Below are 21,686 nucleotides of genomic sequence, written 5' to 3'. Positions count from 1 at the left end.
CCTGCTTAATAAAGTCCTTAAATGAATCTGCCTTTGGTTTAAACCAGTTCTGTTGATCACTGTTCATAGCATCTTCAGATGAAAGTCGCTGAAATATTTCCTTCACAGAAATGTTGAGTTTACAAAACTCTTCAAAAAGCTTGTTAAAATTGACACTCAGTTCAGTCTTTATCAACTCCAAATTTCCATCATGATCCATTAAATGAAGCAACTCATTCTTTTTTCTTGTCAGTTGAGCCAACATGGACGTCCTTGCACCTATTTTTCTTTGCAATGCATCCTCCATCGCTTTGACTGTTGGTTTCACCTGCCGCTTTTCCACTGTGGCTGAATCTTTATCATCCTCCATGATTTAGAAGCCTTTTCCACTTGCTAGCTGCAGTTAGCTTGACACAGCAAGGTGTTCCAATAGGTTGCCTTGAGGAGTTCCCACCTTTCCTTAGCGAAGTCCTCTTCCAAAGTCCTTGTGTTCCAAAGGTTTGTTCCACATGTAAAGGCCGTGAGGAGAGGGTTTTCTTTTACTATTGTAGGTGCAGATTGGCACCTCTGTGTAAGGCCCTGGTTTACTCGTGTCCACTCGATGAGATCCACACCAAGTCCATATAGTTGCAAAAATGAAAGGTTTTATTTTATAGAATGCTATGACAAAAAGGTTAATTGTTCAAAAAGGATAACTCAAATCAGACACGGTAAAAGAAAACCGTGTGCCTCCACAGCAGTCCAAAGCTTCCACCTCACCGTGCGACACAGCACCTCCCCCAACATGTGCCCGGCCGCACACCTGAATGGAGTCTTTATAATAAGCAGCACCATTATTTGAAACAAAAACAGCAACAACAATTGATTAAAATAAATATTCCCATTTCATATTTCAAACAATATTTAAGGTGTGCATCATAGCATAAATAAACTCTACAATTGACTGGCTCATACACATGTGTTAATTCCACCAAAGGAGATATATGACGTTAACATATTGATATCGGAAATTGAGAGTTGGGCATTATCGGCATGTCCGACATCGGACATCTCTAGTTTGAACATTTTTGGCTGTCTGGAACAGATTCATTGGATTTATCTCATTTCTTACAGGAACAATTGATTCAGTTAAAGTCTGTTTCGGTTAGAGTCGGAACATCTGGATATGAAGTAATGACACTAACCAAGGTTCTGCTGTCAAAACCTTCCAAGCCTTTAAATTGTCCGCACTCACCGAAATCCGTTGTGCGTCCGCATGTGTGCCTTCAGCGTCTTCTTGTAAGAATAGCTTTTACCGCAGACTGAGCAATGAAAAGGTTTTTCTCCGGTGTGCATCCTTTTGTGTGCGATCAAAGCGACCTTTTCAGCAAAACTCTGGCCACAAATGGAGCAAAGGAAGGGTTTTTCTCCTGTGTGTATCCTCATGTGCGACACCACGTTTGTCTTTTTGGAGAAGCTTTTGTGACAAACGGAGCAGGTGAAAGGCTTCTCTCCTGTGTGTGTCCTCCTGTGCATGTTGGTCTTTTTCAAGAACGTTTTGCTGCAAACCGAGCAACTGAAAGGTTTTTCTCCCATGTGCATTTTCATGTGTTGGGTGACATTGCTTTTTCGAGAAAAGCTGTCACCGCAAACGGCGCAAATGTGCGTTTTTTCGCCCGTGTGCGTTGGGGTATGCGACACCAAAGTTGAATGGTGATAGAATGTTTTCCCGCAAACTAAGCAGCCAAAGGGTTTCTCCCCGGTGTGCGTTTTCATATGTGACAGCATGTGTGGCCTTTGATTAAACGTTTTACTACAAACTGAGCAACTGAAGGGTTTTTCTCCCGTGTGCGTCCTCGAGTGTGCGACCATCGTTGAGCAGTGAGAGAATGTTTTATCGCAAACTGAGCATTTGAAAGGTTTTTCTCCCGTGTGTGTCCTTTTGTGCGATACCACGTGTGCCTTTTGAGTAAATCCTTTACCGCAAACGGAACAAGTGAAAGGTTTTTCCGGCAGGTGTGTTTTCATGTGTGTGATGATACTTGACTTTCGAGACATTCGTTTGCCGCATACGGAGCAACTAAAAGGGTTTTCGTCTGTGTGTGTCCTCATGTGTTGAGTCAAATCCCTCTTAGAATAAAAGCTTTTCGCACAAACTGAGCAAGTGAAACGTTCTTTACCCATTTTCTTTTGAGAGCATTCAGAGGGTTTGTTGTCGTGTCTCAAAGGTTCTTGGATTTGGTCCCCGCCTTCAGCCTCACTGTCGATAGCGAGGCTAAGAGGTTATTTGATGGTGATCCTCCACAGCGGTCGCCATCAGCTTCTGTCGTTGTGTGGTGCGGGGAGCCGCCGTCTGAAAGCTCCGCCCCTCCATTCTCCTCCTCTCTTGGATGTGGATGACGCTGCATGGACTCGGGAGGCTCCTTGTCGTGGTCTTCAGTCTTCACAGAGACGACAATAAGTGGCAACTCGGCGAGATCAGGGAGAGACTCTCCGTCCTGAGGTCCGATCCAGAGTTCCTCCTCTTCCTCTTTGACCTGGGGGGGCTCCTGCTTCACAATGGCGCTCACCCGCAGTCGCTCGTTCTTCTTGACGACTCGTCACCTGCTGCACCTCTACGGTACACAAACAACACAGATGCGCTTTAGGCACAACTCAGTCTGCACCGATTGTATTTCCTTGTTTCCATGTCGGCTCCATGCGATTCTTGATACCGATGCTTTTAAGAGGCGGGGTCATAAAAGTCGACTAACTTGAGTTCTTCTTGGATGAAATGGTCTCTCTGCAAGCTCTGCTTATGTGTTAACATTGTCTATGCGTAAGGGAAAGCCACATTTGCTTTTCCAACGGCGCAAACCTGATTATCTGAAACGTTGGATGGTTTAACACCAGAATCCAACATTCTAATCCATTTATAGGTCAGAACAGGGGGAAAAGCATCATATGTCCCCTTCAATAAAGTGAATAAAAAATGTATTCATGAAAATTTTCAGCATAAAATCGTGTCAAAAATTTGATTCCACGAAATTATAAGAAAAAAAGAAAAACAACGAATTATGAGCTGACAGCGAATGTGACGTGCGCGTGACGTCAGAGCAGGAAGTGGGCGGGATATCTACTCTAGCCATCTATCTAGCTTTAATGTTTGATTTGGTGTAAAGTATGTTTAGTACAAGTAGGATCATATGGAACCATTGCCTATAAAGTCGCCACCAACACCAAGTAGTACGTCGCATGCGTGTCCCAATGTGATGCACATTTGTTGACATCGCCACCTTGGATTTTGGTAAACAACTGTGCGGTAATTTCAAATATAAATCCGGTTCGTGTGGTCTGCGACACAATGGTTACCGAATATGCAAACATACCTTCTACGTTTAGCACGATGGGAGTCTTGCTAGCTAGCTTGCTAGCTTCCGGGGTAGAAAGTTCCTCCTCGCACGACGCCATCGTCCCTTCAAACTGCCCGAGTATTTCATCAGCCAGTCGCTCCTTCCGCAACTCTTTCAATGTACGGAATGTACTCGATCCCCACTTGAGTCGACTTCGTCCCTTTTGTCGTTTTTTTTACAGACGCAAACTTCCGCCGTTTTTTCTTCTTCGATTCGAGAGACACGTGACGACACACTGCCGCTATCTTGCGGCAATATAGAAAACTGCTCAAAAGCGGAGCCGAGTTGGAAAGATGTCGCCGTCTTTATTGCCGAGACAAGCAATAAAATGAGTCATGGCGGTGCATGGAAAAGAAGTACACAAGGAATTGAATAAAATGTCCGAATAATAATAATAATAACCTCAAATAAAATACATTCAAACATGACATCAAGATAATAGCACATAAAACATCAACAGCAAAAGTCGTTTGTAGGTTGTACTGCATCCCTTTTTCTCAAAACAAAGCCCATAACTTTGTTTCTCAAGACTGACATACCGATTTTATGTGCACATTTGGAGGTAAATTTGGGGGCCTGTTGATTTATCCTAATCAAACATCATGACTTTACCACCCGCCACAGGAGAAGCAGAGTATGGAGGGGGAGGAGCCACCTGGCATAGGCCAGCAAGGTGCACTGTATTCGGGCACATGCGCCCAGCAGCCGGCGTGACTCCACGGAGGCAAACCTTTTGCACTTTCAAATGCTGTGGCATTGGACTTCCAGGTGGCGGATAAGGTTTTCGGGCCAACGTCGGGCCTTCTTCTTCAAGTGAACGTTTGTGATCAGGCAGGAGAAAAACCCTCGCACATTCTGAGTAATGTCGCCTGTTGGGGTTTTTTTTTAATTTACAGAAATCACAGCTATTTTTAATCTTAGCGGTTTGACGTAGGGCTGAGCGATATTGAATATCAATATATGTATATTTTTAGAAAAAAAGTCAAATATGTGTGCAAAGTTTTATTAAAATGTAAACAATCTTCGAGAATAATAGCCGCTGAAATAAAATAGTATATTATCTTGTTAAAATAAATACAGAAATCTTGCTGCAGTCCCGGTCGTCTCTGCAGACGGGTAAGCGCCGTTAGCGCTTCCATCTAGCGTTCCCATGACGACTAACGGTAAACATGGTTGATACCGTCTTTACACAGCAACCTTTATACCGTCTTTTTGGTGCTTCACTCCCGCCAGGCAGCCTCTCCACCGCCATATCTCCATAGCGAAGGCGTCTGACGTTGGCGGATGTGACAATCTTTTATTCGCCGTTGTGTGTCTGCAAGTGTGCCATCAAACTTCTCTTATAAAAATAACTTTTACCACAAAGCGAACAACTAAAAGGTTTTTCTCCCGTGTGTGTACGCATGTGCGCCGTGAGATCTCTCTTATAAGAATAGCTTTTACTGCAGACTGAGCAATGAAATGGTTTTTCACCGGTGTGTATTCCTTTGTGCGCAATCAGGGTGACCTTATCCACGAAACTTTCGCCACAAACTAAGCACATGAAAGGTTTTTCTCCGGTGTGTATCCTGGTGTGCGCTACCAAATTTGACCTTTGGGAGAATCTTTTGCCGCACTGCGAACAGCCGTAAGGTCTTTCTCCGGTGTGTGTTCTCATGTGTTGCGTGACATTGCGCTTTCGAGAAAAACTGTCGCCGCAAACTGAGCATCTGAAAGGTTTTTCCCCCGTGTGTGTTCTCATGTGCGATACCACACCCGAATGCCGAGAGAATCTTTGGCTGCAAATGGAGCATCTAAAGGGTTTTTCTCCCGTGTGTGTTCTCTTGTGTGCCACCATCACGCCCTTCTGAGCAAAGCCTTTACCACAAACTGAACAACTGAAAGGTTTTTCCACCAAATGTGTTTTGGTGTGTGTTACGAGAACTGACTTTCGAGAAAATCTTTTGCCGCATATTGAGCAACTAAAGAGTTTTTCTTTGGGATGCGCTCTCGCGTGTCGCGTCAAATCGCTCTTAGAAGAGAAAGATTCACTGCAAACGGAGCAGGTAAAGCAGGTCTTCTCTTTCCAGTGTTCAGGGTGTTGGTTGCCGGTGTGAGTCCTCATATCAGCTTCCCAGTCCGCATCGCTGCTCAAAGCTTCCTGGCTGCCGTCAGCCTCGGGAGAGTGCAACGTTGTGCCGTCGCTGTCTGATAGCGGCGCTAAGAGGCTGTCATCACGCTCTTCAGTCTTCACAGAGACACCAGTCAGAGGCAACGTGGTGAGATCAGCTTCTTCTGGCCCTAAGAGACTCTTTTCCTCCTTAAGGTCGGGGGGCCGAGGATTCTCCTGCTTCACAGGGATGCTCCCCACCTGCAGTTCAGCGGCACGTTCTTCTTGATGACCCATCAGCTGCTGGATGTCTTCACGGTCGTCCGTCTTCACGGAGACACCACTCAATGGCCCCGGCCCGAGAAGACACTCTCCATCCTGAGTGATCCAAAGTTCCTCTTCTTCCTCTTTAATATGGGGGGGCCGGGGATCCTCCTGCTTCAAAGTGGAGCTCTGACACGGCAGCTGAGGGGGACGTCCTTCTTGACGGCCGATCGGCTGCTGGACGTCTGCAGGACATGCAAACGACTTTAGGTCAAACATGTCAAAGATGACAGAGTCCCTCCATTCATGCTCTACTAGCCTGAAGCCCCCCCCCCCCAAGTGAACTTTCGGCTACAATTGAAGAGCTTGCAACCAAAAGGCGCTAAATACAATTTTCACTAAGTTGCATGTTTTTCACGAGTTTAATAGACCTCTGTCACATATCACATATGTTGGTCTTGAAATCATTTTTAAAAATATGAAAAAAAGTGATATGAAATTTATGCTTTCAACCAAAAGGCGCTATTTCCACTTCAGATTTCAACCAAAAGGAGCTAAATCCCTTTCTTTATTCTTTATTCTGATTGGCCTAAATTTCCCATCTATTGATAATCTGACCAATCAGAGAGAAGAATACAATTGGCACTGCACATACAGAAAGCCAGTATCAGTGCGCATCCTGTTTTGTTTGTGTACATTAAGTACACGTATGATAGTTACAGTATGTTATGCAATTCAGGATTGTGTGTGTGGGTGGGGGGGGGGGTGTATTGTATGTTGAGAATGGCTTCTGTGTTGTAATTATTTTATTAGCATAGCACATTAAAGCACCTTACATTCTTTTACAACAATGCCATTGAAGAAGTTAAAGGTGACTTCAAATTTATTTCAGCCAAAAGGCGCTAAATCCGAAAAAAAAATTAATTTAAAAAATATATATAAAATACACGGTGTGTGCAGGATTTTTATAGCATGCATTTTTATGACCTATATTGATAGCTCTTTCATTTGCAATATAGACTTGATGACCAAATAGATTGATATGTGCGTAATTAAAAATCATTGATTTTCTCGAAATCAATGATTTTCAAAATGGATTTAGCGCCTTTTGGTTGCAAGCTCTTCAATTGATGGCACACACTGGGTTAAAGAATTTGGCAGAGGGGCCGCCTCTCATCAGGTCATCAAACAGAACGACATACTTCCTCGTGGTGCAACAAAACAACACAACGCATCCACAGCAGGTGAACGCATCACGTAAAATAGCATTGTTGTTTTGTTGCTGCAGATTCCATCTGACGAGTTCCTGTGTGCCACAGTAGCACCGGAAGCCATGTTGCCAGCTCCAGCTTTGGTCTTAAACGTCTAACCCGCCATCTTGCAGTTTACACCAACTTAACTGTAAAACCGGTTAACGCCGCCTCTTTGGCTCCGTATATTTGCGACCGAAAGAGTGCCGTAACGACGGCGAACACGTTAAACACACCTCCATTGCGTTGCACAGATTGAGTCTTGCTAACAGTTTCCAGTTGTTGCCGACGCCTCTCGTCCTCTCTCCTTCGAGAAACTTCCTCCTCGTACGACGCCATTGTTCTTTCAAACAGCTCGAATGCTTCATCGGCTGCCTCCATTAGCGCCTCCTTCGACAACTCTTACAATGGTTCAATATTTTGTGGTTTGTTTGATTGTTTGCTCAATTCCGCCTTGTCTCCTTCGCCTTTTATCTTGGGTTATGCCAACTTCCGCAGTTTTCTTCTTTACGGAAGCTAAAGCATCCAAGCCGCACCGCTGCCACCTGGCGGTGGTATTGAAGATTGCAGCTGCAACATTGTCTACTTCATAGGCAGCATACTCAGTTTCATCGTGTTTAGAGTTCATCCTGGTTGTTTTGTTTATTAGATTTGATGCACATTTCAATGAAATAAATGCAGAATAAGCACAAAATGGAACTTATGAGGTACAGTACAGGTAGTAAAATAAAAGAGAAATAATTGGCGGTCTAACTGTGCCCAACGAGAAAATTCCAAAGCTTTGTCCTTTTCTAGTTCAGGTAAAATAACTGGAGACATATGTTTGTAGTTATGGTATCAAAAAAGGTTTACTACCTTTGAAATACAATTTCTAACATGATTAGAGCCCTCTACACAAAATAACCATGCTACTAAAACAATGTCAAGAAACATTTTTAATATTCTGAGAAACAAACAAAACAAAAAGTTGTCATTTTTGGTGGTGGTGGGGGTTATAATATTATGGGATGACAGCAAACCACATTTCCAAAGAATATTTAAGAAGAAAGTTGATATATTTGGAAAATAACAACAAACATGGGGGGGGGGGGGTCTCCTCTTGGCATATGCAGGCATATCCCTTTGAGGCTCTTTTGTGATGAAGGCCTATATAAATAAACTTGACTTGTTCTAGAGGCATTGACTCGTTCTATAGAGCAGTGGTTTTCAACCACTGTGCCGCGGCACACTAGTGTACCTTGAGAAACCGTCAGGTGTGCCGTGAGGAATTATCCAATATCACTTTTTATAATTAACATTTATTAATCATCATTTGCAAATATTATGTCAATAGCCATTATGTAAATAGTATACATGGACACAAATATTCCAATTGCATTTGGTTTATTTGCTCAAACGGAAAGAATTGAACAGGGGTGGAATATTCCTTTAACCAATCCGATTGAGGTATCTTGTACCCGCTCAAACGGAAATTTGTCAGGGTGCGTTCTTCTTCGTGGTGTTTTTCTTCTTCTGTTGTTTATTGGCGGTTGGCAAGCAGCTTTCGTATGCATTAGCGCCATCTGTGGAACAGAATCTAAACCCTTCTATATGCCATTCACAAGTCCAGTTTTATTAAAAAAGAAAATATATATCTATATAAAACATGTCCTGAGTTTAATTATAAAATATTAGCAAGATTGAATTTGATCTTTTCCTGTTTAAATTGATCCCGGGTGCGTTCTTTCAGCGCATGCTCAGACATGACGTAACACGCAGATCCAGACGTTCTTCACTTTTAAAAATGGAGGCCAGCAATCGGCACTGGACTAAGCAAAGTTTGTTTTTGATTCAAACTAAATTTCAAGACTGGACAGACGAAAAACTGGCAATACGGAGTTATTCCAACAAGTGAAAGAAAAACTTGAGGAAGCCGGTATCACGTGATGTTGATGTTTACGTTTTTCTGGGCATGCCCTATTGACTATTCTGGTTGATTTTCACGGCACATGTAGACAAGAGATTGGAATATTCCTTTCCATGGATACCATTGTTTCCCGAAAGGTCATTCGGAAAGAGAAAAAGTGGTCATGTAAAAACGTGGCTACTGTGGAGTGTCTGTGGTGTAAAGACTGGCAGAGGAATGTAATATTGGTCCGTGTGGCAACACCTACCTTGTTCCTCCCATAGACTTATTGATACACGTGTGAGGTCATGGTGACATTTTGTAAAATTTTTGGTTAGTGGTGTGCCACAAGATTTTTCCAATGTAAAAAAACGTGCCGTGGCTCAAAAAAGGTTGGAAATCACTGCTATAGAGGACTTGACCCGTTCTACAGAGGATGTGACTCGTTCTATCGAGGACGTGACTAGGTCTAGAGGACGTGACTCGTTCTATAGAGGACTGGACTAGTTCTATGGAGGACTGGACTAGTTCTATAGAGGACGTGACTAGGTCTAGAGAACTTGGCTAGTTCTAGAGGACTTGAGGCTGAGACGGGCGTTTTTCATCACGAAGATGCTAATTATAGCGGTAAACCGTATTAAGTGTCGCTTAAGCTTCTTATCAAGTAGAGTCGCTGAAATAAACTTGATGTGTCGGTGCAGTGCAAAGACGTGGATCCCCCCCCCAAAGTGACAAAAAAAGTCTGTGGTGTTTTGCATACAGTGATACCCACAATTCCGACAGTCGCTGTTGTGGTCGCTGGTTCAAAGCTCCCCCTCGTACGACGCCGTCACTCCTTCCAAGATATTCCATGTTCTCGCCATGTCTCATGTTTTAGTGGCCGTCTGGAGCCCCGAGGTCCATCCGTGTCGTCCTCAGCCAATCAGAACCGTCTGAGGTTGTTAGCAAGTCAGCATTTCTTACGAGCTTCAGACATGGTTGGAAGCTACAAGGATCATGACTTCCGAGGCGACCATGGCTCGGTTGGACCTTTTAGGAAAACTTTATTCGCCATTGTGCGAGCGCAAGTGTGCCATCAAATTGTTGTGCCGAGTGAAGGTTTTCTCACAAAGTGAACATGAGTATGGTTTTTCTCCTGTGTGCGTCCTGGTGTGTGACACCATGTATGACCTCCGAGAGAATGTTTTCCCACAAACCAAGCAACTGTAGGGTTTTTCTCCGGTGTGCGTCCTCATGTGGGACACCATTGCGACATTTTGAGAGAATCCTTTACCACAAAACGAACAACGAAAAGGTTTTTCTCCAGTGTGTGTTCTCATGTGCGTGATGACAGTGGACTTCCGCGGGAATCTTTTGCCACAAACTGTGCAGCTGAAAGGTTTTTCCCCAGTGTGAGTCCGCATGTGTCGAGTCAGGTCGCCCCTTTTAGGAAATCCTTTAGCGCAAACGGAGCAAGTCAAACGTTCTTTACGTGTGTGTTTGTTGCCAGTCTGAGTCCTTGTGTTGCCTTCACAGTCCGTACCGCTGCTCAAAGGTTCCTCAAAAGTTTCTTGGGCGTCGTCCCCGTCTTCAGCCTCGGGGGAGTCGGACGTGTTGTCACTATCTGATAGAGGGGCGAAGAGCTTGTCTGCTTCCTTTTCATGGTCTTCCGTCTTCACAGAGAAACCAGTCAGTGGGAACTCCCGCTCTTGAAGACTCTCCCCTTCCTGAGTGATCCAGACTTCCTCCTTTTCCTCTTTGACATGGGGGGGCTGAGGATCCTCCTGTAGCGGAGGGGGACGTCCTTCTTGACGACCAATCAACCGCTGGACGCCTGCAGAGCACAAGCGACCCAAACATGTCAAATATTACATCATCCATCAAATACGTTCGAGCAGCTCAAATGGTCAGAAAAATAAAACTCAGCCAAGAACTCTTTGGAAAGGAACACACGTCGATATGACGTCCCACCGTGGGCAGTGAATGTTACATCACAAGGTGGAGCAAACCCGACGAGGGGTCCCGACGAGGGCAGTGGCCCCCAACATCCTGAATGGAAAGACGTTTGGAACCACCAGGATTCTTTCTAGAGCTGGACAACCATTTCAACCGGGCAATAGGGAGAGGTAGGCGGAACAAGAGCGAGCACTCCGACAGGGCGCCAACGGAGGACTCTTGGACCTTCTCTGGTCATCACCTGACCAGTACCATCCCTACAGTGATGCACGGTGGCGGGAACATCATCAACATCAGGACCTGAGACACTCAAAAAGATGCTCCTGACCTCAGTGGGGTGGTGGGTCATCTTCCAGGAGGTCCAAGATCCTAAGCATGCAGCGACGATTGAGACACTTTTTAATAAGCCGAGCCAAAAGAACCGGCTCTGCCATCACGAGCAGCAGAGCTGTCACGTGACCACCGAGTAGTTTTAAGAATCGAAATGTCAGCATGGCTGCCACCCGTTTTAACACGTCGAAGACGAAGCACAAACGTTTTTCTCTGCGTTTTGATCTCACTAAAACTGACTTTTTAGAAAAGCCTATTGTAAGAAATGTGTTGCAAAAAGAACAGTAAACATGCCTTCCACAGGTCGGCTAATATGACTCTTGCTAACAGCTTCCAGTTGTCGTCGATGCTGCTCCTTTTCCTCTCTCGTCCGACAAAGTTCCTCCTCGTAGGACGCGATCGTTCTTTCAAACAGCGCGAATATTTCGTCAGCCGCCACCATGAGTCGCTCCTTCACCAACTCTTTTAGCATTTTGATGTTTCCTCTCATCAATTCCAGTAAACAGCCGCTTGATGGGTTGCTAATTCTAGCCTGTTTTCCTCTCCTGACTTCCACCCTTTTCTCCTTCGACGGCGGGTGAAAAAAAATCCGCCACGGCACACTGCCATCTTGCGGCCGCACCGAAGACTGCGCCAAATCGCCACAACCCAAATTGTGTTTACTCAGAGGATGTGAGCCGTTTGCGTCCTGATTTTCGACGCACACTCGCGTAGTCTGAAAGGAAGAACTTGTTAGAAAATCAACTTTTTTGTTTTTAGAGCTGTTCATGTAACGCCATGGTGCAATATTAATATAAATGTGCAATAGTTATGAATTCATACACAGCAGCTAATTCAGAATACAAATTCCGTTTTATTTATTTTTTTTAACTAAAATAACTAAAAAATTTTTTTTAACTATGCCTTTACTCCTTTTAAAATGGTTTTATTATTTGTGTTTCTTCTTTTATTTTGCACGAAAGATATTAATACTCAGGGAGTCACAAGATTTGACATTCATTTGAGTGAAGTGAAATGAAGAAAAATGTCGCAACCGCGTAACAAATCAAGGCGGGTGCGGTTGAAATGTTTATTGTCCCACAAATGATACAAAACGATATAATTGTCCAAATTTTTTAGACCAAATAAACCACTAATCTTATGAACATGTACAATAATAATAATAATAATGCAATATTTCCTTTAACAAGTCATTTTTCACTGTTGGAATTGGCGTTGGTGGCATATGTTTTCTGTACTGTCTGTCAAACGCTTGCAGCATTTCTTGAAATGCTGCCTTTACAACTGTATTCAACGCACACCACCACTTTTTACGCTGGTCCGCCTGGATTTACTCTGCATCTCTATGTTTTCTTCCCCGGTGAGCAACTTAGTTCCGTTGCCTTTAAATAATAAATACTATAGCAAGTATATTGAAAGAGGAAAGAAAGTCAACTATCCCACTCACCGCAGGTCTGTGAATGCATTCTGACTGCTGATTGGATGAGCGAGGGAAGGACAGGGAGGACCTCTCAGCAGCAACCCTAAAATACATGCTTGGACTTTTACGTCTCAAAATACCAGAGAAATCTCCCAACGTCGTCAGGAAAAGTATACAAAATAAAAGTAAAAAAGGTCGCCAAGAGGATTTGGAAAGTTGACAGATTTAGCAAGAAAATGTCCAAATCTGGAAGCCATTCACAGATTTCCACGAACACATGGAAAAAATGTGAATAAAAATATCAGAGAGGAGGAAAATATAAAAAAAAAAATATGGAAGCCGACAAAATTATCCAGGCCATTTTCATTGATGGGGTGTTCTAGTCTCGCAAGATCTTGCAACCCCCCTGATTAATAGTAATAATTATAGTAACAGCAATGGTGACACTGTCAATAATAGATTCATACAGCTTCCATTTGTGGCGCCACAATATCTTGGAGCCCAAGAGGGAATCCGGCAGCAGCTCATCCCTTCCTTCCGACATGTGGCTGTTATCCCAAAATGGCTGTTTTCTCTCCATCGTGTGTCTGCATGTGAGCTGTCAGACCTTTCTTATAAGAATAACCTTTCCCGCAAACGCTGCAACTAAAAGCTTTTTCCCCCGTGTGTGTTTTCCTGTGCTTCAGCATGTTTGCTTTTTGGGAGAATCTTTCGCCACAAACCGAGCAACTAAAGGGTTTTTCTCCCGTGTGCGTTCTCATGTGGGACACCATTGTATACTTATGAGGGAATCTTTTTCCGCAAACTGAGCAACTAAAGGGTTTTTCTCCCGTGTGTGTTTTCATGTGTTTCTTCAAAGTGGACCTCTGTGCAAATTTATCGCCACAGACCGAGCACACAAAAGGTTTCTCTCCAGTGTGCGTCCTCATGTGTGTGATGATATTTGACTTCTGGTGGAAGCTTTTGCCACAAACCGAACAAATGAAGGGTTTTTCTCCCGTGTGCGTCAGCATGTGCCGGCCCAGATCGCCCTTTTTGGGAAATCCTTTCGCACAAACTGAGCAGGTCAACCCATTTTTACCCATCTTCTTTCTACAACATTCAGAGTCGCCCCGAGTCCTCACGTCACCTTCACTGTCTGTGTCGCTGCTCAAAGGTCCCTGGGTGCCGCCGTGGGAGTTGGACCTTGTGTCGTCGCCATCTGATAACGGCGCCAGAAGGTCGCCTGCTTGTGGTTCGTCTTCGTGGTCTTCAGCCTTCACAGAGACCACCGTCAGTGGCAACTTGGCAAGATCGGCCCCCTCCCACCCAAGACGACGCCCTCCGTCCTGAGGGGTCCAAAGTTCCTCCTCTTCCTTTTTAACACGGGGGGGCTGCTGGACGTCTGCCACACACAAATCGGAACATTTCACGAAGAGATCTTCCACATGGAATGATCAATTATTGTGAACTTTGACCTTGGATTACTGGGAGTCTCGGGACACACAACTCCGACAAGGAGATTTTAACATTCGGTTCAAGAAAATCAATGACTGGACCAACTTTTCAACTGAACTGAGGACCAAAACAATGCGGGCGTGTTTTGAAACGTTCCCTGTCCCACAAATTCTCCCAGTTCGGCCTCATTTCCGGAAGCAATGCCATGGGGGTAGTCTCACTCGGGGAACATGGCGGTTTACGACACAGGGGATGTTTACAGTGATTATAGCCAAGGTTTCTCCAAGGAAGAAACATTCGGAGATGAAATAGAGAACCGCAGATCATCAGGACAAAACACGGAGATGTTGCGTAAATGACTCAATTATTTTTTATCGTTCTGTTACTTTTATAGCCCGTGTATCTAAATGCGTACAAGCCGAAAAAACACAAGGCAATACAAATGTGTCCTGTACAGGTTTACACTGGCCGCCATCTTGCCTTATATGTCAACACTGGCTTTAAATTATGAATAATATCGGTAATATGAATACAAGGCCATTTAAATGATTCAGAAGATCAGTGCACGCATAAAAATACCTTCAACGTGAGTCTGGCAGACAACTTCCAATTGTCGTCTTTGTCGCTCGTTCTCCTCTTTTGTTCGACAAAGTTCCTCCTCGTAGGACGCGATCGTTCTTTCAAACAGCCCGAATATTTCGTCGGCTGCCGCCAAGAGTCGCTCCTTCACCAACTCTTTCAACATTTTAATGCTGTCCTTTATCGACCACACTTGAACAGCGTCGCCGATTTTAACCGTCGATCTCTCCTTCCCACTTCCGCCTTTTGTCTTCTTTGGTTTTACGGGAGCGACAGCATCCGTGGTGTCACACTGCCGCCATCTTGCGGCGCTAATGAAAAATGCTCACGACGACAGGTGGGGAAGAAAGAGTCGATGGGGTGTCGAAGTAAACGTTATACGGTGACTATGGAAATCACGTTTTGTTAATATAAATATATGATTTATTATCCCGCGATTTCCGATGTGGCGAGTTCCCTAGTAGCTTGTGATTCCTCACCGACATGCGAGCGGCCCAGCGTGGAAACATTAGTAGTTCGTAAGTGAAGGCTTCAAAAAGAAAATGGACAAGGGCACCCAGTCTTGGTTGTAGAACTTACCAACTGTGGAATGATGTGGATTTCCTGAATCAGCTGATTGACCGCTACCTCTTCCTGCATGAGGGGTCACATGGGGTTTGTAGCTGGGACAGCAGCTTCAACCACGGTCGGACATCCAGGTTGATGTAATCAAGAGTGGTGACTACCTGGAATACTTAGCTGAGCATCAGCGACCAAGGGACCATAATCCGGACGAGGGGGGCCTTTGGCTTTAAAGCCAAGGGACCCCGCTGCGGCTAAAGGAAAACATCTCGACCAGCGATTTAGTCGACAAAAATGTTTTAGTCTAGTTTTAGTAAAATCGGGTAAAATCATACAATATAGTAAATACCAATTTGTTTAGGCCACGATTTAAGCTGTGTGTTGTCATGTGTTTCTTCAAAGTGGACCTCTGAGCAACTTTCTTCCCACAAATTGAGCACAAAAAAGGTTTTTCTCCAGTGTGCGTCCTCGTGTGTGTGATGATATTCGACTTCCTGTGGAAGGTTTTACTGCAAATGGAACAAGTAGCGGGTATTTTCGCTTTGTGCGTCCGCATGAGTCGGTTTAAATTGGCCTTTATACACTAAAAAAATAAATGTTTAGCCTCAACAACAACAAAAATCAACCCAACAATTTCCATTAGTCTTAGTTATTAGTTATGACAACTTAATTTGAAGTTGCTTTGAACAAACAAACAATATCGCATTGCACGAATTAGCTTTTCCTCTTCACTCAAAGATTATTTTAAGTAATGCTTAGTGAATAATTGTTCGTTATTAAAAGTTCGTAACTCAAAAAAATATGTTACACTCTTAAAAATGCTGGGTTATTTTTTTGACCCAATCGCTGGGTTGAGCCTGTTGGGTCATTTAATTGGGTTATTTTTATTGAGTTGGGTATTCTGAGAACCCAATTCGCTGGGTTATCTCTGTTGGGTGCTGAGTTATTTGCTGCTGGGTTGTGATTTCCATTATATTGTGCTGGGTTATTTTGGACAACCCAAAGCGTTGGGTAGAATTTTGAACACGCGCAACAAAGCCCCGCCCACAAACTTACTTCGTTCGGACCCCACATTTCATCTGAGGAGACCAATTTCAGCACGGAGCAAGGTTTGTTACATGCCCACTATTGTTTTACCGTAGAATTGACTTTATATTATTATATAAAGCTTCATAAACTTGTTAAAATGTAAGTTCGTGAAGCACTGTTGAGTACTAGCTTCATGAATGGATCGGTAACCTTAGCAAACTTCCATTCCCTCCAAAAGTGGCAAGCGAACACATTCGCTGGCGAGCTATGTAGGAACCAAACTATGTTGTTGAAGTTACAAGAGACGTGCACTATGTGTGATAGTTATGAGGACAACGTCAGTTATCTCGTCAATTTGCCATTTTATGTGATATCAAGTTAAAGAATCTCGTGAATTAATACGAGCGTGCTGATGAACCGGTGTTTTTTTACGCTAGACTGCTGCATGCTAGCGGGCTTCCGTTAGCCACCGATAGTCCACTGTATACTTAGCAGTTTCAACTAGTTTGGGCGCGAATTCGACGACAGTTTTGTAAGTCGCATATAAATGTAGAGAATGCGTTTGGACTACTGAATCTTATTTCATTTCATGGTATGTTTGTTCTTATGGACCCTCTTTGTGATGTTTCAGTTCGCTGAAAAGCATCTATGGATGAGTTTGTCAGTTCCAACTTGACTGAGTGGCAGCTACCGGGGCTGATTGAAAGGTAAGTCATCTTCATGCCTTCATTTTATGGGTATTGTTTTACAGTAGCTACTGTGCCTACTATATGTTCTATACATAAGAAATGGCGGTGGGTCAGTCACCGTAGCTTGTACCAATACCCAAAATTTGATTTGATTTTGATTGTGATCCATCTTGTGATTCCAATATATATTGCTGTTATAGTCAAAAAGACAAACTGACAAACCCTCTATGGTACACATTATGATCCCAATTGGTAAAAAATGTTTGGGGTGTGTTTTTGTGTTTTAAAATAGACCAAGTAAACATAATCGAGACATTTTCTTAATATTATGTTAGGGTTGATTGCAATACAACAACACTGCACAGTAGTGGAACATATTGAAAACAAGACAGTTTTATCTAAAATTGTAATATTATATTATTTAAAACTCATGTTCTCAACAATCTGGTAATGACACCCATAATTGTCCTACAGATGCCAGGGGAGAAGTCGCCCTGACGCTTCTGCCCATCCTGCTCCCTCCGCCTGTGTTTAAAAAGGGCAGGAAATTGGTCCGGCCGAGTATTCAGGAGGTGAAGAGAGCCTTCCTCGATGTTAAGCCCGTAAGTAATTTACCTTTCAATAGAAATTAAAATGTAAATGAATTGTGAAATGACTCCAGTTGTTCTTTTACACAGTTTTAAAGAAGGACTCTTTTTATGAGGAGCTACTTGAAAAGATTGTATTTCGTGGAATGTGTGACAACGTAACATTTGGCTGTGTTTCTCATTTCATGAAGCACTATTCTTACAAGTTGTAACTTGGTGTAAGTTGTTACTCCATAGTGATGTGTGACATGTAAACCACAGACCAAACATAAGACTGGCCAAACCCCCTGAATAAATTGTTGAACAACACGCCATTGAATTTACAGGTGTCATACTTCTCCCTGTAGAATATATATTGAAATAGCTTCAGTAGAGAGCTGATGACAATTGCTCTGCACTGCTAGAAATACTTACAAAATACTTACCTTTTTTTCTTTTCTCATCGTAGGTCGGCGCTAACATGGTGGAATACTTGCAGCAGGCAGAATCGCCTCCCCATTTGTGCTGCTGCTCACAGAGCCTCTTGTTCTATGTATATATCACTCTCTCATAGCTGTCCCCTCACCCGTTCTTAAAATGTTATTTTTTTTGTACATAATTTGTTCATATGTGAAGGAAATGTTGTGAGTTGTTATATTTGTATGTTCTGGAAATGTTGAATTTTAATAAATATTTTATTGTTACATTGGTGTCATTATCATTGTAATATATTATTAATAGTATTAGCATACAATAAAAATAAATAATAATTAAAATATATATATATAAATATATATGGTATATTGGCAACCCAACTTGCTGGGTTGAAATAACCCAGCCGTGTAGTTAATATGAACCCAGCGTTGGGTCATTTGAACAACCCAATGTACAACCCAATTGTTGGGTTAAGAGAACCAACCCAACTTGTTGGGTTAAAATAACCCAACGCGAGGTTGGTCCTATATTTAACCAGCGTTGGGTTGAAAAACAACCCAGATTGGGTTGTTTTTAACCCAGCATTTTTAAGAGTGTAAGTCAACTGACTTAATCATTTTATTCAAAGTAGTTTAATTTGTTGTCTACTTAATTATAATAACAATGCACACAGCTTTTTATGTAGCAGTAACTTAATATATATATATATATATATATATATATATATATATATATATATATATATATATATATATATATATATATAACAGTGCTAGTGAATGCATGGCAGACGTTCCCCACCATGGCCATGATGCAACCTGTAGTGTCTTTGTGTAGAAGTTTCATATCTACAAAGTTTGCACTCACAACCCATATTTCAAAACAATGACACATGTAACAAATGTAAATCTGATTGAAGTCATATAAGTTTACATCATTGCATTTACATGATGATACATTGCCACCTCCAGAACAGGTAGACAAGATAAAGAATTTACTTACTACTTTGATTCCTCTAAGAACATCAGACCACCATTTGGGGGAAAGTCCAGCTGCACATGTGGAAAAATAAAAATAAATAAATATATATATATTATGTTTAAATATATGTAGAAAAAATGTGGTACTCAGGTAACAGTGCTGTAACTTAGTTAGCAGTCACATGGTTAAACAAGCTCTGGGGAAGAGCACAGCTACACATGTGAATGAACAAAATATATATTTTTTCAGAAAAATGTGGCTGTGGCACTTGGGTATAACAGCTGCTGTAGGTAGCAGTTACACGGCTAAACTAGCTCAGGGAAAGAATACAACTAACATGTGGTAACAGTGCTATAGAAGCTAGCTGTCACATGGTTAAACAAGCTAAATTTTACTTATCTCAATGAAAGTCTACTGTGACTTATTTAAACCCATCACTTCAGTAACAATTAGAAATACATTTTACTCACCATGAAATGTTGCTTCAGCCTCCTGCACTGTCTTGCCTTGTAGGAGATGGAACTTAAAATGGAAAGGTTAATGTTGAGAAAAATTGTTACCAAGCTCATTTTATTAAGTCATGGCAACTTCAAAAATTTTGTTTTAAGCTTACCAACAATAAAATTTGAGTGTATATGACATGCTAAATTAAGTTCATGTAATAGCCAACATTATTATTTGAACATAACTTAAAAAATAAAATTAGCAACTTTGAAAGTTTATCTAAATCAATTAATTACATTTTTTACATTGCTTTTATGTATTAAATCAAGTGGTGTAGGAAATCTTTTATCACAAACCGAGCAGGCAATACATTTAGAGTGTTTGTCGTCAGTCCTGATATCACCTTCACAGTCCGAATCGCTGCTCAAAGGTTCTTGGACAATGCTTGCGTATTCAGCCGCAGGGGTGTGACGTTGTGTCGTCTGATAGCGGCGCAAAAAGGTTGTCTCCTTGCGGTTCTTCTTCATGGCCTTCGGTCTTCACAGGGAGACCAGTCAGTGGCAGGGCGATGGCGCAGCGTCAGACGTTCTTCCATGGGTGCTTCATCCTGTTGTTCCTTCTATGAACATTATTTGTTCATAAAAGCAAACACGGATACGGCTGATATTGTTGTTATTGAATATTTGGAAAAATATTTGGCCATTTCCATGAAGTCATACAAGTTTAAGTCCTACTATGATGAAAAACAAACAACCAATAAAGTTGGATTTTTTTTAATGAATTCAAAATGGTCAGAAATACAAGAAGAAAACTGGCATAGTCGGAAAATAAAAAAGGAACAGCAGAAATAGGAGAAAAACAGCTGCAATTTTATGGGAATAAAGTCAAACATTTACGCACTTTTACGAAAATAATAAAGTCATGATAATTACAGCGTTGAAACAACCCACAGCAAAAACTAATGAAAAGTACATCTTTTTTGCTTTTGCACCCCTGATGGAACCCAATCTGCTATACATGCACGTGTACATTAGCCGCCATCTTGGATTATGTATTTGTACCATCATTTAATAGCGATAATAGACACAAACATCACTTTTAGCATATTTAGCTAGAGAGTAATAGAATGGGGTTAGTGTCAAAATTTGATGGATGGCCCCCTGGGGAAACCAGGTGACCTTTTGACCCCGGTATGTTTTTCCAACCCTGTCAAAATGACATTTATGACCCCCCAGGGCACCCCATGGGCGGCATCGCATGTGATTTATGACCCCCCAGGGGTGACATTGTTTCCTTTGCTGTCGATATGACGCCATCGCATGTGATTTACGACCACCCAGGGGCGATAACGTTTCCTTTGCTGTAGCTATGACGGCATCGTCTTGTGATTTACGACCCCCCAGGGTGGCATTGCACCCGCCGCCGCAGCTGTATCAGGATATCATCACCCGGCCAAGGCCTAGCATCAAAAACACCGGAAATCAAAGGATAATTTGGATTAAACATTGGCGTTGTCTTAATATATGCCTGTGTGTGTGTGTGTGTGTGGGTCTCTTGCCCCTTCTTCCCCGTTTTTTTTTTTAACCTTGTTTAAATTAAACAAATTAATATCAAAATTCAGAGGGAGACAAAAACAGCAGCAACAACAACAATTCCCATAACAACAACAGTGACAAACAGAACTGCATCAGTTAAATGTCAATGATGGCTAAGGGTCACAATGGAGATGATATCAGTGAATTGAAACAGTCCAACTTACCAGTGGAAATAGTAACAATGAAGACATGAACCGTGATAGTAAACACAATTACAGCCATACAGTTACAGTAATTAAAGTCTCACTGCTTGACATCATTGTTACTGTAATAATAGCATACCAATAGCATATAGACATCAGGGATAAAATGATAGATTGTGTAGAGAAGCACCCATGTGCTGTGAGTGTCCATATGGAGGTGTGTACTTCTGTGTGTATATTCATATATGTGTGCGTAAGCGTGCTCGTGTATGTGAATGCGTGTGTGTGAATGTGTAATTGTCACTGAGAATGACAAAAGGTGGGACTGCCTTCTACCACCCAGCAAACCCCGCGGCGCGCAGCCAGGTCAAGCCCCCACCGCCAGAGATCCTCCGGCCCCGTGTGTGTAGGCAAAGCCAGGGCCAACTCCCCAAGACCCGCCCCCAAGCATCTCCCCGAAGAGACCAGCAAGAGGCCATGGAGGAGCAATCCCAACCCAATATATACACATATATATATATATATATATATATATACACACACACACATATATATATATATATATATATATATATATATATATATATACATACATATACATACATATATATACATATATATATGAGACAGTCTTGCCATCAGTTATATGACTTGTCAGGTGCAAGAGAAGACCCCGGATATCATCACACTTTATACTACATAAG

At 42.5% G+C, this 21,686-nt stretch overlaps 3 protein-coding genes and 1 long non-coding RNA gene across 6 annotated transcripts; 1 reads left to right on the top strand and 3 right to left on the bottom strand.

Annotated features, from left to right (window-relative positions):
* Positions 1–516: 516 nt before the first annotated feature.
* LOC131127623 (gastrula zinc finger protein XlCGF57.1-like) lies at positions 517–3,548 on the bottom strand. The gene is made up of 2 exons (XM_058069689.1): positions 3,327–3,548; positions 517–2,573 (listed from the first exon to the last, which is right to left on the bottom strand). The coding sequence occupies exon 2, from the start codon at positions 2,140–2,142 to the stop codon at positions 1,210–1,212; it is 933 nt and encodes a 310-aa protein (XP_057925672.1). The 5' UTR covers positions 2,143–2,573; positions 3,327–3,548; the 3' UTR covers positions 517–1,209.
* A 103-nt stretch (positions 3,549–3,651) lies between these two features.
* LOC131127599 (zinc finger protein OZF-like) lies at positions 3,652–7,453 on the bottom strand. Its single transcript, XM_058069655.1, has 2 exons — positions 7,190–7,453; positions 3,652–5,948 (listed from the first exon to the last, which is right to left on the bottom strand). Exons 1-2 carry the CDS (start codon positions 7,332–7,334, stop codon positions 4,648–4,650), a joined length of 1,446 nt encoding a protein of 481 aa, XP_057925638.1. The 5' UTR covers positions 7,335–7,453; the 3' UTR covers positions 3,652–4,647.
* A 163-nt stretch (positions 7,454–7,616) lies between these two features.
* Positions 7,617–14,781, bottom strand: LOC131127621 (gastrula zinc finger protein XlCGF8.2DB-like). Of its 3 annotated transcripts, none has more exons than XM_058069684.1 (2): positions 14,540–14,781; positions 7,617–10,651 (listed from the first exon to the last, which is right to left on the bottom strand). In XM_058069684.1, exons 1-2 carry the CDS (start codon positions 14,703–14,705, stop codon positions 9,882–9,884), a joined length of 936 nt encoding a protein of 311 aa, XP_057925667.1. In that variant the 5' UTR covers positions 14,706–14,781; the 3' UTR covers positions 7,617–9,881. The 3 variants fall into 3 exon arrangements, with proteins under 3 accessions (XP_057925667.1, XP_057925666.1, XP_057925665.1); XM_058069683.1 differs by lacking the exon at positions 14,540–14,781 and adding an exon at positions 11,398–11,692 and having other exon boundaries at positions 7,621–10,651; XM_058069682.1 differs by lacking the exon at positions 7,617–10,651 and adding an exon at positions 12,092–13,907.
* Positions 14,782–15,918: 1,137 nt separating this feature from the next.
* Positions 15,919–17,359, top strand: LOC131127632 (uncharacterized). Its single transcript, XR_009129534.1, has 3 exons — positions 15,919–16,209; positions 16,761–16,836; positions 17,293–17,359. It is a non-coding gene; the product is annotated as an uncharacterized LOC131127632 (long non-coding RNA).
* The last annotated feature ends 4,327 nt before the right edge of the window (positions 17,360–21,686 follow it).

This window comes from Doryrhamphus excisus, chromosome 4 (genome assembly GCF_030265055.1).
Source record: "Doryrhamphus excisus isolate RoL2022-K1 chromosome 4, RoL_Dexc_1.0, whole genome shotgun sequence".
In the NCBI taxonomy this organism is placed as follows: Eukaryota; Metazoa; Chordata; class Actinopteri; order Syngnathiformes; family Syngnathidae; genus Doryrhamphus; species Doryrhamphus excisus.
Note: the sequence above shows the minus strand (reverse complement) of the source record. Positions and strands in the feature narration are given on the sequence as shown.

Excerpts from the sequence above, each read along its gene's own strand:
- LOC131127599 (XM_058069655.1), bottom strand. The coding sequence starts at position 7,334 with ATGGAGGCAGCCGATGAAGCATTCGAGCTGTTTGAAAGAACAATGGCG. Across the intron at positions 5,949-7,189 it reads ATCTGTGCAACGCAATGGAG|ACGTCCAGCAGCCGATCGGC; the intron begins GTGTGTTTAACG and ends CATGTCCTGCAG.
- LOC131127621 (XM_058069682.1), bottom strand. The coding sequence starts at position 14,705 with ATGTTGAAAGAGTTGGTGAAGGAGCGACTCTTGGCGGCAGCCGACGAA. Across the intron at positions 13,908-14,539 it reads CTGCCAGACTCACGTTGAAG|ACGTCCAGCAGCCCCCCCGT; the intron begins GTATTTTTATGC and ends TGTGTGTGGCAG.
- LOC131127623 (XM_058069689.1), bottom strand. The coding sequence starts at position 2,142 with ATGGGTAAAGAACGTTTCACTTGCTCAGTTTGTGCGAAAAGCTTTTAT.